The sequence below is a fragment of the Pectinophora gossypiella genome, chromosome 22 (genome assembly GCF_024362695.1).
Source record: "Pectinophora gossypiella chromosome 22, ilPecGoss1.1, whole genome shotgun sequence".
Classification (NCBI taxonomy): domain Eukaryota; kingdom Metazoa; phylum Arthropoda; class Insecta; order Lepidoptera; family Gelechiidae; genus Pectinophora; species Pectinophora gossypiella.
Window position 1 is genome coordinate 1,244,341 of NC_065425.1, and position 15,816 is coordinate 1,260,156.

The 15,816-nt window shown below is 38.8% G+C and overlaps 1 protein-coding gene across 1 annotated transcript; it reads right to left on the reverse strand.

The window, feature by feature from the left end:
* Positions 1 to 964: 964 nt before the first annotated feature.
* On the reverse strand, positions 965 to 12,135 carry LOC126377110 (protein glass). The gene is made up of 9 exons (XM_050024772.1): positions 12,016 to 12,135; positions 10,830 to 11,038; positions 6,120 to 6,237; positions 3,864 to 3,998; positions 2,500 to 2,898; positions 1,967 to 2,184; positions 1,508 to 1,591; positions 1,195 to 1,299; positions 965 to 1,037 (listed from the first exon to the last, which is right to left on the reverse strand). Exons 1-9 carry the CDS (start codon positions 12,133 to 12,135, stop codon positions 965 to 967), a joined length of 1,461 nt encoding a protein of 486 aa, XP_049880729.1.
* Positions 12,136 to 15,816: the final 3,681 nt, after the last annotated feature.

Consider the following 15,816-nt stretch of genomic DNA (forward strand, 5'->3'; position numbering starts at 1 on the left):
CGCGCCAATTTTTAAATGTTGTTTTACAATGCTTTTATTTTTCAATGTTGAGGGAGCACATAAAAACCAAATTAGTTGGTAATTATTTTATTTAATTACTTAAGTTTAATATTTTGACATGGGTTACATTAATATTTAGCTTTGCAATTATTAATACTGTTACGTAAGTATCGTACTACATTTTATGCTTCCTTGCCTACTAGGTACTGAATATCTCAAAACATGAAAACAAGCGTTTTGACTAGAACCACGCAATAATTATAATATACTGTGGAATCGTTGACAGAATTATTTACATCATGACAACTGGTAATATTTACAGAACAGCACATTAATTTACACTAAGAACTTATAATTAATGCACATTTTGTATTATTTTAAGTATTGATTTCACTAATAATACTTTAACACTTTTTGAAAACATATTATACATAGATTTGTAATATTAGACCACACTTCACAATGGTCTATGCTCTACATTTCCAAACATATATTATTTTTCATTAAACATCACCAATAATAATTTAACGTCATAGATATTCTTAACAATAGAAATTTATTAAATAATTTACTTTCGCGCAAATTCGTTTTCACTTTGCTGTGCCACTTAATTTGAAAAGTCAAATAAGATACAACAGAGAACCACTTTAAAGAGCTCATATTACATTTTTCAGTCCAATTTTTTAGTTGCACATTCTCTTCCTACTTACTTACTATGCTTTTGCGATCTTTCATTTAATTTCAACACCCTTCATCCAATTTCATGTTCTTTTTTACTATTCAATTTAGCGTCTTTTAGCTAAAAACATTTCAATTGTTCACCATCGTCAAGAAATATTTCGAGTATCAATCAAAATATTTTCATTTCTTGCCCGAATTTATACGGACTTCCATGGCGGATGACCTAAATAAATCTCGATTGTTCTAGATTGTACATTGCGGGAAGCCCGCACCGCTGCAAGTGTCACCCGAGCATGCCACCTGACATGTTCCCGTGCACTCGCATGTGGCGATTCAGGTTGCCGGACTGGGAAAATCTGAAACAAATATATAAAAAAAATGAAGATAGAAAAAAATAGCTATAATGGAAAAGATAATTAAGTTGCAGTAAAATAAAAATAAAATGAAATGAAAATCTGCCCTATCTGTTCAGTAGCAATTACGCTCTTAAATCTATAACAAGTAGGTACTTACCTAAGCAAACACAGTTTACACTGGTATGGTTTTTCACCGGAATGTATCCGAAGATGTTTCGTTAAAGTAGAGCTGTCTGAGAACGCTTTTTTACATGATCTGCACCTGTAGACAAAATAATTCAATTTTTATTCATTTTTTTTCATTCTTAAGCAGTTGTGTAGTTGTGAGTAATTCACAATTCCCTAAAAAATGGCGTTAATGAATTTTAGGGTTCCTATTATATGTTACTTATATCTAATAAAAATAATAATTAGTAGTGCGAGTCCCAAGATGGGCGCCATTAACAAAAACTGAAATACGTATAACTTACTGATAAGGTCGTTCGCCTGAGTGCGTTCTCATGTGGGTAGTTACACTCGAACTCTGGCTGAATCGTCTGTCGCAAATTGGACACCTAAAAGAAATATAATGCTTATTATTTGTGTTTTATATATGATACCTACATTCGAGACAGAGTCGATACAATGTTAAAATATTAATTTGAAATTGACAATTCTAGCAAATTCGCAATGGAACAGCGTAGCTGACTCCATATAATACAAAAACTGTTTATTGCACTTAAATCATATTAAAAATACATTAGGTATTATAATTAGATATGTAGTAGAACAGGTGGCTTTATTGCGAAGGTAGTAATCTCTTCCAGGCAACCTTTAGGTATAGGAAATGAATAACAACAACATACTTCATACACCCACCGGCACCGGTTGATTTTATTTTACAGAACTTAAAAACAGAAGTGTAGCAATTCCTAAAAGACGAATGTTACCTAAAAGGCTTTTGTCCTGTGTGCGTTCGAACATGGGCGGTCAAATTTGCCGCCTGTGAGAAACTCTTGTTGCAATCTCCACATCTATACGGCCTCTCTCCAGAGTGCGTACGAAGGTGGGTCTTCAACGTACTGGGACGAGCGTACGTCTTGCCACAGATTCTGCAGAGATTGGGCTTCTGTTCGTCATCTTCTGAACAACCGCTAAGCGCCCCCACCTACGATTTTAAATTGTTTTGAAGTCGCCTGAGTCATGTTACGTAAGTAAATATCGTAAAATCTGGTATGGAAACTGTAATGACTGAATAAAGTGGTGAGAATATTTTTGGTCCCAGTTTGGGCGCCAACTAATAACAAGTGACATCACTTCTTATTAAAATGGATTCTTATTTTAAAAATAACTTTCTTTAAAAAACAAATAATAGATTCAAAATTACTCAAATCCTTTAAGTAAGTATTATATTATTATTACAGCTTGAGTATATCACAATAGACTTTAAGTAATATAGGTATACCAGGGAATAATAACTTACCGGCACTTTCCCAGCGGATCCACAGGTGGTATATCCATAATCCTGTGGATGCATTTGACCCTGATGGTTCAAAATGTACCCATTCCCCATATTCTGGTCCTTTTGTCCTTCCTGCAGGTACAACTTCGATGGAGACCGCTTCAGTTGCCCTAAAGATTTTTGTGGGTAGTTGGATTTCTGCTGAAAAAGGTAGTTCGGGTTTTGTTTCTGTGTGTTTTGGAGTTGTAAAGGTTTGAAGGTAGAAGTTGCTGTGATGAGAGGGTCGGATTGGTTGGGGGTTCGGAAGTCTGCTGTAAAGGAGTAGGTTGCTGAGGGGTAACTCGTAGGGTTGATTACGTTCTGATTTTGAGGGTAGACCACGTTGACTGACGGTGATGAGGCGTTTTGGTTCCATTGGACCTGTGGGAGAAGTTACATTGATAAGTCATCATATCCCTAGCGTTATCCTGTTTTCACGGGGTCCGCTTACTTAACCTGAAGATTTGACAGGTTCGATTTTTTTACAGAGCGACTGCCTGTCTGACCTTCCCGCGAAAGGAAATCCAGCCCAATACAGGTTAGGTCACATACCACCGAAACGCAATTCTCGGGAATGTGGGTTTCTTCACGATGTTTTTCTTCACCGCTGAGCACGTGATAATCATCTACGATCCAAACATGAATTCGAAAGACGATTTCGTAAATCATAGGTTTAGGCCCGTGCTGGATTCGAACCTGCGACCTTAGAGTGAGAGGCTCCAAACTGGGGTTTACTGGGTTTTTTTCACAATTACCTACTTTTAACCGACTCAAACCAAGTTCGTGTTGCACTACGTTCTAAAGCTTGGCATCCCTTACCATTTGGTCACACCCCGAACATTCCGTACAAATTTTCTCAAAAAAGAAAAGATCGTAAGCCTTGGTGAGGTCAGCATCTGATGCTTATTGGTGCGGGGCGGAAAGTTACCTTTCAACGTACTATTCTTTATTCTATGATCTGGTGAAAATGTGGTCATACGATAAAACAGTGCGGTTAACACATTCCTCGCTCCCCGCTCGGATCCGAGTCGGGCGGGGCTATTGTAGCGGCGCCTACCGCTCGGATCCGAGCGCTAGGGATGGCAATTGGGGATCGCAATTCCGGACCAATTTTCAACCCCGGTATTTCCGTTATTGCCCCCAGAACAATACCGGTATACCGGGATTTGAAAAATGTGTTTTTTTATTGAAATAATAATAATAACAATATACATTTATCCATATTTACAAGCATGCATATATGTACTTAACAAAAATTCACCTTAAAAAGTTTTGGTTTCCAGCTATGATTTTTATTTATTTTGTAAACGGTGAATGTGTTAAATAAAACATTAAATAATACGGACCTGCGAGCAGAGCTGATCGGGTGGGCAGCCATGCATGGTCATATTCATGGACACGTTGACTGACATGGTGGGGAAGAGGGGGGCAGTGCTGTAGTGCTCGTAGTAAGGGTAGCTGCTGCCGCTGTTAACCATCATCTGCTGGAGGTATGGAGAGGGCTTTCATAAATAAATTTCAATACTCACGATTTTTGAAGTTAAGCAACTTTCGCAAAGGCCGGTCATAGGATGGGTGACCACAAAAAAAAAGTTTTCATCTTGAGCTCCTCCGTGCTTCGGAAGGCACGTTAAGCCGTTGGTCCCGGCTGTATTAGCAGTCGTTAATAACAACCAATCCGCACTGGGACCGCGTGGTGGTTTAAGGCCCGATCTCCCTATCCATCCATAGGGAAGACCCGTGCCCCAGCAGTGGGGACGTTAATGGTCTGGTGATGACTCACGATCCAGAAGTTCCGGGTTCGAATCCCGATGGGGCAAATCACAAAAAAAATTCTTTGTGATCCCTAGTTTGGTTAAGACATTACAGACCGATCACCTGATTGTCCAGAAGTAAGATTATCCGTGCTTCAGAAGGCACGCTAGGTCGTTGGTCCCGGTTACTACTTACTGATGTAAGTACGTAGTCGTTGATGAGATTGATCTACCTCTCAACCCACACGATAAGAAGAAGATTTAAGATAAAATAACTCATTGGCGCAAGTCCGTTACGTTAACAAATCCCCGTATAAAAGACATCAACGAGTGCACTGTATAAAAGCTCTGAATACAAATATAAATAAAACAGGACAATAAATGCTTTCTTAATTTAAAAAGGCTGTATACGTCCCACTGCTGGGCACAGGCCTCCCCTAAATCAATCAGAGATATGAAACATAATTATCTAATCCACCTTGCTCTCCCACAGCACGTTGCTAGTTTTCGAATTACTAAATTAAAATGTAAGCGGGGATTTTGCATTAAAAACTATTATGTTGCAGTCTGCTGGCAGTTTATACATTTATATGATCAGGATTTGCAGTCGAAAGACGTATTTTTTTCTGTAAGTATGTAATATACCTACTTATACATATTTTCATAATCTTTTTATGAAACAAACTTTTTGGCGGGAAAGTGAACGACATGGTTACTTTCTTCATTGAATAAATCTAAATAATTAATACGTAGTTGCGTTTTGTGGCTAATGATCGCATAAACTAGTCGGGAAACATTCGCGATAGTGTTATTATATCGGAATATTCAATAAACAAAGTGTACTCTATCTATTTTGCTTCGAGGCAGGAAGCCGCTTCATATCTCGAAAGTGAATGCAGACTTTTGAGTTAATTGGTTAGGGGTTCGGAGTAGGAGTCTGGTCCGAAGCTTATTCATCGTTATCACCCTTAATTAAGTATCATTAAGAAAAAAATACATAAGACTTGGCTGTATGGGCAGAGTTCCCTTTGCCCTTACCCTTCGAGGAAAACAAATAAAAAACGGATCGGGAGGCCAGGCCACAGGGGCTGTGTGTGTGTGTGTGTGTGTGTGTGTGTGTGTGTGTGTGTGTGTGTGTGTGTGTGTGTGTGTGTTATGATATTACACATAACATTATATTTTTACTTGCATGAGAGTACAAATATTTAAATAGCATCCATCTAGTCATATTCATGTTGTACTTAATACTAATTAAATATGATAAGTTTCTGCTCTGTCTACGTTACCCCGCTAAGCAAATATGCGCTTTTTTATTGCATAAATCTATCAATCTATGTATATTTATAAACATTTTAGCATGTATAATAATCACCTAAACGCATAGTAAGTATAATTATAACGATCGTTCAAAACATGTCTAAAAATAATGCCAATACATTATCAAAAATAATCTACAAAATCTCCTAACAAAACTGAACAAAAACTAATAACAAGTATTCCTGTACAATAGGAAGCCAATCTAATCTCGCTTCCAAAATATTAATTAATACTTCAAATCATAAAGCCACGCCTCATTCAACCTTAAAACACCCTTTTAGGTGCGAAAGGGATAGCATATATATCGTCTAAACCCTTAAAGAGAAAACAACAGAATTTACTATCTACTTCAGAGTGAAATATAGTGATTTCGCTCTTTCATATGGGTTGTGTCATCATCCGACATTAAGATAAAAGCAGGAAAGGAAACCGTAAAACCGAAAACAAACAAATTTGCTTATGAGAGATATATATAGTCTACTCGCTCTATCTGACGGGTTGTGAGGATTAGAGTGAGTGGGACAGACATACCTGAGGGTGCACGGCTTCGGAGGAGCAGTCGCCATGGACAACGGCGTGTTTGAGGGAGAGCAGAACGTCGGCTGCCTCCCCCCCGCCCCGCTCCCGGCAATCCCCCCCGTTGCTTCGGCTGAAACACGGGGATCTTATGAATTTGAGGCTAGAGGTCACTTAGCGGTACTTCGTGTTCTCATAGGATACATCTTACGAAACGTCCACACTACACAAAACTATGACGTCATCAATAAACAGTTTATGATGTATTTGAGATTGTGTTTATTTTTTAATATTGCAAAAGGCTAGTTGGCGCGAATCTGTACGTAAGTGGATTTCTACAATATGCGATGTGGTTCATGTTTCGTACTTTTTTTTAAATGTTTGCTTAATAAGTACGTACTTATCTTTAAATTACGAATAGTAAGTAAGTACCTACCAAGAGTGACGACTGCAAACTATTATCTTCTGACTATCACTATTCGGGATACCCTTTAAAGGTACTATAAGCGTGAACATGTGTGTTTGTATACCACCAGAATGTTAAATTTTCCTCTAAACCTGCCTGCCTTACAATTTTTGAGTGCCATTATTTAGTTTTATGCCTCTATTAAGGGTATTTTTCCCTCAAAGTTTATTAAAAGGCGCGGTTTTGAAAATACAATATCAGTCTGCTGGGCGCCAGTTTGACCCAAACGCCACATCTTCACTACGCAATCCATCGGACACGATCTATCGGGTATAGGGTACGAAATGTAAGATGAAAACGGGGTCCATCCTGAATCTTATTTGGTCCCGATAGTCTGTGTAGTGTACATAACATAACATAAACAGCCTATATACGTCCCACTACTGGGCACAGGCCTCCCCTCAATCAACCGGAGGGGGTATGGAGCATACTCCACCACGCTGCTCCAATACGGGTTGGTGGAGGTGTTTTTACGGCTAATAGCCGGGACCAACGGCTTAACGTGCCCTCCGAAGCACGGAATCATCTTACTTTTTCGGACAATCAGGTGATTCAAGCCTGAAAAGTCCTTACCAAACAAAGGACAGTCTCACAAAGTGATTTCGACAATGTCCTCATCGGGAATCGAACCCGGACCTCCAGATCGTGAGCCTAACGCTCTAACCACTAGACCACGGAGGCTGTTAAATCCTTAGACTCCATATAAGTACATACTTAGTAAATTTACTGTGCCCCTACTACGCAGCACCCGTTTATATATGTCACCGTAAAATTGTAAATAAGATTATAATCTATCTCGCGAGATTGTGAACTGTCGAAAAATTGTGAAACGTAATATACTGCTTACAATTTAACGTATTATTATTCGTCAGATTATAATCTATCGAAGTAAAACTGTTAAATCACAATCTTACAATTGTCAAATTGTCAACTGTCCGACGGCTGTCCCTGATTGGTCGGCCTTACAGTAGACCGTTCTGTGTCCATAGAGTTAGGAATAAACACAGGTGTCAGTCAAATAAAATAAATGCTCTTTAAGATTGTGAAATCAAGTACGTATTTATTAATTATTTAGTAAGTAATCAATAATTCTGACATCACATGGTAAGAAAAAATATCAAAATTAAAAAATCTGAAACGTATCATTCAGTATACTTTTCGTGTGTAAGATAAACATGCTGGCGGCATAGGGGTGGCCCAAGGGCCACCCCCGCCGCACCCTAACCTACTGTTATGCCTTGTAAAAATTATGACAAAACACTATTATTCTAAAAAAGAATTATGGATATCTATTTATTAATCCCAAAAATAAGTTATACCTAACAAACCAGTATTCCTAGATGTTATTATGGGAAAGTAAAACTATTATGCTAAAAAACGTTATGCAAAAAGGATTATGATAATTAAAATTATGACAAAAACATTTATGCATTTTAAGAGAATCCCAAATTAAAATTATGCTCACTCTAATAGTTTTGTAACTCTATGGTATAGCACGCGAGGTGCGTTTCGTATCACAATTTGACGGTTTCACTTCGATAAATTATAATCTACCGAAAAATAATACGTTAAATTGTAAGCAATATGATGCGATTCATAATTATTCGACAGTTCACAATCTCGCGAGATTCAAATCGATAGATTATAATCTAACGTTATTTACAATTTTACGGTGACATATACTTAGTACCTTCGTCCCTGACTTTCTTCGATTTTTGTTTTGTGAATCTTTGACGACGTACTAACAGTGTTCGCGGGGGCGCGCAACCACTGCCCATTTTTCCCTAAAAACTAGCATGGAGAAAGCTAAAGCAATATGAGCGTGGCTTTAGTACTCTGTCGCACTAACATATTTGACATTTAGTGAGACTTACAGTTCAATTTGTTAAAAAAGATAATGTAACATGGTACTACAGTGTACCTACACATATTAATGCTCGTGACCGTACCTAGTAGACGGCACCAACGTACCTAAGTAAGACGTGTCTTCAGAAACACAAACAGTGGTATTTTCAGTTATTACTAAACGAAGACTAAAGATAATCCAGATTTAAAATAATAATCCGAGCCACGAAAGTTGTCGACGGATTTTAACGAATCGTAATTGACAAGTACATAATAGTTCTATGCAGAAACTGTGACAGCAGCCCAACGGCCTTAGCGCAAAGTATGCATACTGAGTGGCTCCACTGGGGAGTATGCTCTTCAGCGGGGCCACTTTAATTAGTTTTTTTCTTTTTTATTAACTTATTATCTATAGCACGTACGCATTATATTCTCTTCACGTACACTATGTACGTACATTGTTTTAAGTTTACGCGGTTATTATCATACCTAATTAACACACATAATAACGGGTTCAACAGTGTCGAAATATCGGGAGTCTCATATCCCTGTTTTAAACGCGGTAAGAACCCGTTATTATGTGTTTTAATTACTATGTACGTAGTTCGTAAATCGATCTATACTTCAATTTACAGGAAGAAAATAGCTCGAAGTTTGCAAACTGAATGGCAGCGCTGGGGAGTATGCTCTGTAGCGGGGCTACTTTAATTCGTTTTTTTCTTTTTCACTTTCAAAAAAAAATCTTTTCGCGTACACTATGTACATGTCAAGTACATTAAGCAATAAGGCCGCCTATTGTACTAATTCTATTTCTCTTTTGTTTTGTATTTTGTTTTTTCCTGTTTGTGCAATAAAGTATTTGTTATGTTATGTTATGTTATTAAACTATATTATCATCTTCAACTGAATTGGAGGCGGTGGCCTCTTCTTTCGTGAGACGGATTATATTGGAAATTTATTTATTATTTATTTATAAAGGAACATACATCATACCAAAAAAACAGCTTGTAGCTATTAAATAAGTTAAGTTTCATTGTAATTTATTTTTTTGTGTCACTTAATGCGCTGTATGACGAGAAAACAATATAAAAAACGAATATACAAAATAAACTACGAATGAAAAAAGAAACAAAAAAGACAAATAAGATTACTTATAAATGACACGAAAATACCAAAAAAAATACAATAAAAAAAAATATGTTTGATAGATAGATAATTTAATGATTGCACTGCAATTGGACTGAACCGAATAAAAATAGAGAGTCTTAGTAAATAAGTAAATGTCATTTAGAATTTTATTAAGAATGTATTCAAAAATGTAACCAGCCAGTTTCGAAGTGATTTTTGACATGGAATCCGGCGGGCCTTGCACGCAAAAGGCGCGAATCGAGCGAGTAAGTGACAAAGCGCGAGTTGTCAAATGTTCCTCTTTCACGCATCGACTTGTTCGCGATTTGAATAAATATGAAAAGTTTGTCACACAAATGATGTTAAACACTATCAATTTTCTTTACGGCCAGTAAACGACCTCTGTGGTCCAGTGGTTGAGCGTTGTACTCACGATCCGGAGGCGCCGGGTTCCAATCCCGGTGGGGACATATCACAAAAATCACTTAGTGATCCCTAATTTAGTTAGGACATTACAGGCTGATCATCTGATTGTCCGAAAGTAAGACGATCCGTGCGTCGGAAGGCACGTTAAGCCGTTGATCCCAGTTACTATTTACTGATGTAAGTAAATGAGTAATCGTTACATAAGCCATATCAATCAGCGGCCTTTGGCGGCTCAATCATAACCCTGACACCAGGGTTGATGAGGATGGTATTCCACCTCACAACCCACACGATAAGAAAACTTTCTTATGAAAATAAGTGTCTGTTTTTTGTTTTGTCTGGCTCTCAATATACAATAATAAAACATTTCCTTTGGAGTGGGACATCTTGAAAAAATCGCGGATGTCCCGGTAGTCACGTCTACCAAGGCATAAGTGGTGTATTTTATCTCGCGTCGAGTCGCGCTTACAATATAGCGTGCTAGGTCTGCAGGGTATAAGCTAAACCATGAACACTAGTGTCGACTTTTTTTTGACGTAAATTATTGTAGACTTGGCCGGACAAATGGGGAGCGCTGAAGGCTCTCACCCGGTACAACGTTTAAGACAACAGGCCTGAGGGTGCCCAGTTGGGCGCGAACCTCGGCTCAGGGCGTCGTATGAGAGAAAAAATATTTGAAAGAATTACTCGACCCTAGTAGGTCGATAGCGATAAGCGCTGATTGAGGGAAATCGTCGACCACGCCGGCGGGGTCGGTAACGGGGTTCTAAAGTATTTGGTGTCGCGAGCTGATTGGCTGTCTCTATGGCTAGAGTAATCGGGTAGTCGGGATACGAGGACAACAATAAGTAATTACTCACTTATATCCAGAGCACGGTGAGAAAGGAAACAGTGACGGCAGCGGGTCGAGCTCCAGCGGCGGCATTGAAAATGAGCCCATGTCCTCGCCTGTCCACTCCCCTTCGCACACAGTCACATCGCCCTCTAAGTTCACGTCGCAATGGGCGATCGACTCGCTTAAAGCGTTTAAATCTTCGCCATTTTCTGGGCAGCAGTTTTCGTTTTCTTGCTGTAACAAATAATGAGCATGTTTTCTTAAAATATTTTTCAGAATAGAAATATCAACGTGGAAGCTACAGGAAGTCTGCCAGTCATCAAGCATTGAGTCCCATGTTGGGCGCCAATATCAAAAAACTGACAAGAAGGAATTCTGAGATTCCGTTTTATGATAATTTATCCTGTTTATCCATTAACCGTTTATTTATTTTTTTGAAAAGCCGTGGTAGCCCCGTTGGTAGAACGCTAATCTCTCACTTTGAGGTCGCAGGTTCGAATCCAGCAAAGGCTTAAAGAATGATTGTCTTTGTTTTCGAATTCATGTTTGGATCAAAAATGATTATCACGTGCTCAGCGGTGAAAGAAAACATCGTGAGGATACCCGTATTCACGAGAAATGCATTTACAAAGGTATGTGACCTATTCCGTATTCGGCTGCTTTTCCCGTCGCGAGTTGGAAGGAAAGACAGGCAGTCGCTACTGTAAAAAACCGGACCTGTCAAATCTTCAGGTTAGGGAAGCAGACCCTGTGAGAAACGGGATAAACGGGATAACTAAAACCGCAACTAAGAATCATTACCTATGTTGGTTGCAGCATTCCGCAAATGGCTTCGATTGATTTTGTTGATTTGATGAGTAACTCTGAAGAACAGAGACGTAAATTCGGTAATTCCTGCCCGAATTAAATGAACAACTTGTCTCCAAGATTATACGTTAGCGTGTGTCAGCGAGCTAGGATAGTTAGGACCTTCGATGATGAAAAAATCCCCGATCCTACTTCAAGAAGAAGAAACAGGTTTCTTCAAAAGTGATCAACAGGTTGACAAATTGTCTTCAGATTAGCTAGATTAAAAAAGTAGGACCTCCGGCTTCCGACCGATGACGAGGAGACCCCTGGACCATCCATAGGAGCAAGAAACTGGTTTCATCAGAAGCGATGAACAGGTTGAAAAATTGGCGTCAGATTAGCTAGATTAAAGTATGCGTTACCTGACAGCAGTGTTCTGGTGGTATCTCCTGGAGCTGGTTGCCGAGACACGAGCACTGCAGCGGGTCGCAGCACAGCTGGCACAGCCCGAACTGCGGGTTGTTGGGCATGTAGCACTCCATGGCCCCGCCCCCTGGCTCCGCGCATCATTGCCGCGCAGGGGCGTCGAGCATCACGCGGGAGACGACGCCATCGCTGAAATTTGCAGGTGGGGGGTTAATGAAAGGGGGCAACAGTGTTTTAAATAGGCCTACATTCGTTTAGATTTATTTATTTATATACTCTTCTATCGTGTGGGTTGTGAGGTGGATTACCAACCTCATCAACCCTGGTGTCAGGGTTACTATTGAGCCGCCAAAGGCCCCTGACATGGCTCATGTAACGACTACTTACTTACATCAGTAAGTAGTAACCGGGACCAACGGCTTAACGTGCCTTCCGAAGCACGGATCATCATACTTTCGGACAATCAGGTGATCATTGCAGCCTGTAATGTCCTAACCAAACTCAAATTTATATAGGTAAGTACACATATTACAGAAAATCATAAAACTTTTATCAGCATTTTTAGACCGTATTATAAATATAATAATTTGGTATATATGCTTGCCAATAACATGCATTGCGTACACAGCATTTACCGTAAATGAACAAACAACAAGCAAACTACCTATACAGGGTGTTAGTGACATCGTAATGAATACTGCGGGGGATGATTCAGCTCATCAATCTTAGTAGTTGCGACGGAAAATTCCATTTGATATTAGCTCAGAATCATGGTCTCAATCATCACCTCAGTATTCGTTACGATGTCACTAACATCCTGTATAAATACTAAACTATATATAGGTACACTACACACACTACTACTACTACTACACATATACACTTATATACTTTATATTATTATTTTATTTTTTATTAGTATGATATTTACACCTTTTTTATAATCAATTTTAACAAAATATAAAATTTAATATAAATTTAGGTACATTGTAACGCTTATGACTTTTTTTCTGACGTGACTTATTGTAGATTTGCCGCAGATGGCATTATCTACTTGGCCGAACAAATGGGGAGCGCTCTGACCCGGTACAAAATTTAAGACAACAGGCCTGAGGGTGCCCAGTTGGTCGCGAACCTCGGCCCAGGGCGTCGTCTGAGTGGAAGAATATTTGAAAGAATTAATCGAACCTACTGGGTTGGTAGCGTTAAACGCTGAATGAGGGAAATCGTTGACCACGCCTGCGGGGTTGGTATGGGGGTTAACGTTTATGACGACAACCAAAAGGATTTAGCACTTTATTACATTTGAAGAGTTTATTATAATTCATTCAGTTGCAGTTGGTCAGCATTTAACATTTGGTGTACATCTGGCATTATTGTTTTTTTTTTCTTCTATGTGCTTAAGTAATTCAGTACATACATACACCTCCTCCTAGGACGACGTCTGTGGTCCAGTGGTTGAGCGTTGGGCTTAAATATCACAAAAATCACTTTGTGTTTGGTTACGACATTACAGGCTGATCACTTGATTGTCCGAAAGTAAGATGATACACGTTATGCCGTTGGTCCCGGTTACTACTTACTGATGTAAGTACGTAGTCGTTACATGAGCCATGTCAGGGGCCTTTGGCGGTTCAATAGTAACCCTGCACGATAGAATAGATACATACATAAACTCACGCCTATTTCCTACCGGGGTAAGTAGAGACTATGGAATCCCATTTACTTCGATCCTGACATACTTCTCTTGTTCTCTTGTGTTGTAGTAATTTCGTATCAATGATAAACTTGTCCCGTAGTGGAGCAGCTTAGTGGAATATGCTCCATATAAGCAGTTACCTTTTATTAAACCTCAAAACACGAAATTACTAATTAGAATTTGTATGAAAAGACAACCTGTGACGTCATAGAAAAACATGACAAAATGTCGCATTTATTATTTCATTTTTCTTTATTAAAATTCATAAATAAGATAAATATAAAAAAAATCGTTTTTTGTCACCTTTAGATCTGTCTTTATATAGTAATCAGAATTTCATAATTTATCTTTGACCTAGGAAACTACCCAATTACCTCTCTCGAACCTGGGAATTTCATGAGTCTAAAAATTCAAAATATATCTTGTTGAGGAGGGATTGCATACATTAAGAACGGCTCCCCATTTGTTCAGCCAAGTAGTTAATGCCATCTCAGAACAACTTACAATAGGCCATGTCAACAAAGGTGTGTTGGCCCTGTCTGTTATCATCTCCTTAGCGATAGCTATCCCGTTTTCACATGGTCCGCTTACCTAACATGAAGATTTAACAGGTCCGGTTTTTTTACAGAAGCTACTGCCTGTCTGACTTTCCAACCCGCGAAGGGAAAACCAGCGCAATACAGGTCAGGTCACATACTTCCGAAAATGCATTTGTCGGGAATGTGAGCTTCCTCACAATGATTTTATTACCTTTACATTTACAGATCCAAACTTGAATTCGGAAACAAATCTGAAAATCATTGGTTTAGGCGTGTTGGAATCCGGACCTGCTTCCTGACAGTGAGAGTCAAGCGTTCTTCGAACTGGGCTACCATGCCCTGTGTTGTACCTGTCTGAATGTACTCTAAATCAAGTGGAAGTGCATCCTTGATCCGACATGGTGGAATCAATACTATAATCCTTTTACTACCGCACGGGTCAGATTACACAAAAACTTGTGGTCGATGAGGGTACGACACTATCGGAAGCTAAAAACCGTTACGTTTTAAACCTAGCTTATTATCATAGAAAAAGGAATAATACTACGTAAAGAACGGCAACTCTCCGCCCCCCACCAGCGTCTGAGCTAGGTTTACCTCACCCCCCTCAAACATAGTTTAGACTTGAATCGAGAAGGCAGCGCGCGGACCATTATTTTTATTTTTTATCAATTTAGTTTATGTGTTCGAATTTTTAAATTGGACGCCTTGATTGATTGTTATTATGTTACCTACATCTAATACTATCGTCTTCATCACTAAGCTCTTGTCGGCGTAGCATTCTCCTCGTTTTTAAGTATTTTATTAATCATTATTTTATTTGTAGCAGCGAGAAAGTTATGGATTAGGTTAGCTCAGGATCGGAAAGAGCGGTGCAAAATGGAAGAGGCCTATTCGCTGGGTATTTTAGGGGTGGTCAGCAGTGAAAATTCCAGGAAATCTTGGGAACTTGAGTACCTACTCTAATCGGAAACATATGGTAATTGTTCTGTCCGGTCGCCTTGCTTAGTGCGGCAACCACTGGTTTTCTACCCACATTAACGATGCTAGAAAATGTCACTGCACTGTATTTACGTAGACTGTTATTTTATTTATTTTATATTATTCTATAACCATGTTAAATCTTTACTGTATTTGTTTGCATGTTTGGTAAAAATAAAGAATTATTATGCATATTATTATTAAGTAGGTACTTCGTATGAAAAAAGAGAAAATTGTATTGTTGACTGGCTGGCCTGAAGCCCTTGCCTAATGTCATAATAATTCTTATTGTGATAATAATTACCATATTTCTCACCAACTTTGTTGACTTGTATAATACGGTAATATATAGTACCCCCTCCGGTTGATTGAGGGGAGGCCTGTGCCCAGCAGTGGGACGTATATAGGCACTTTATTATAAGTGTTATTTTTTATTATTATTATTTTCCTTGTGGTCTCTGTCCTGTTTTAATGTAATTTCTGTCTGTGTCTGTAGTGTCCGAAAATAATAAGTGTTTCTTTCTTTCTTTCTATAATATAATCAATGCCTGTCTCTACCACGACTTCCAAGCCGACTC

Coding starts and splice junctions, on each gene's coding strand:
- LOC126377110 (XM_050024772.1), bottom strand. CDS start 12,135: ATGGAGTGCTACATGCCCAACAACCCGCAGTTCGGGCTGTGCCAGCTG. Junction 2,185..2,499: donor GATCCGCTGGGAAAGTGCCG/GTAAGTTATTAT, acceptor TTAAAATCGTAG/GTGGGGGCGCTTAGCGGTTG. Junction 1,300..1,507: donor TCAGGCGAACGACCTTATCA/GTAAGTTATACG, acceptor TTTTGTCTACAG/GTGCAGATCATGTAAAAAAG.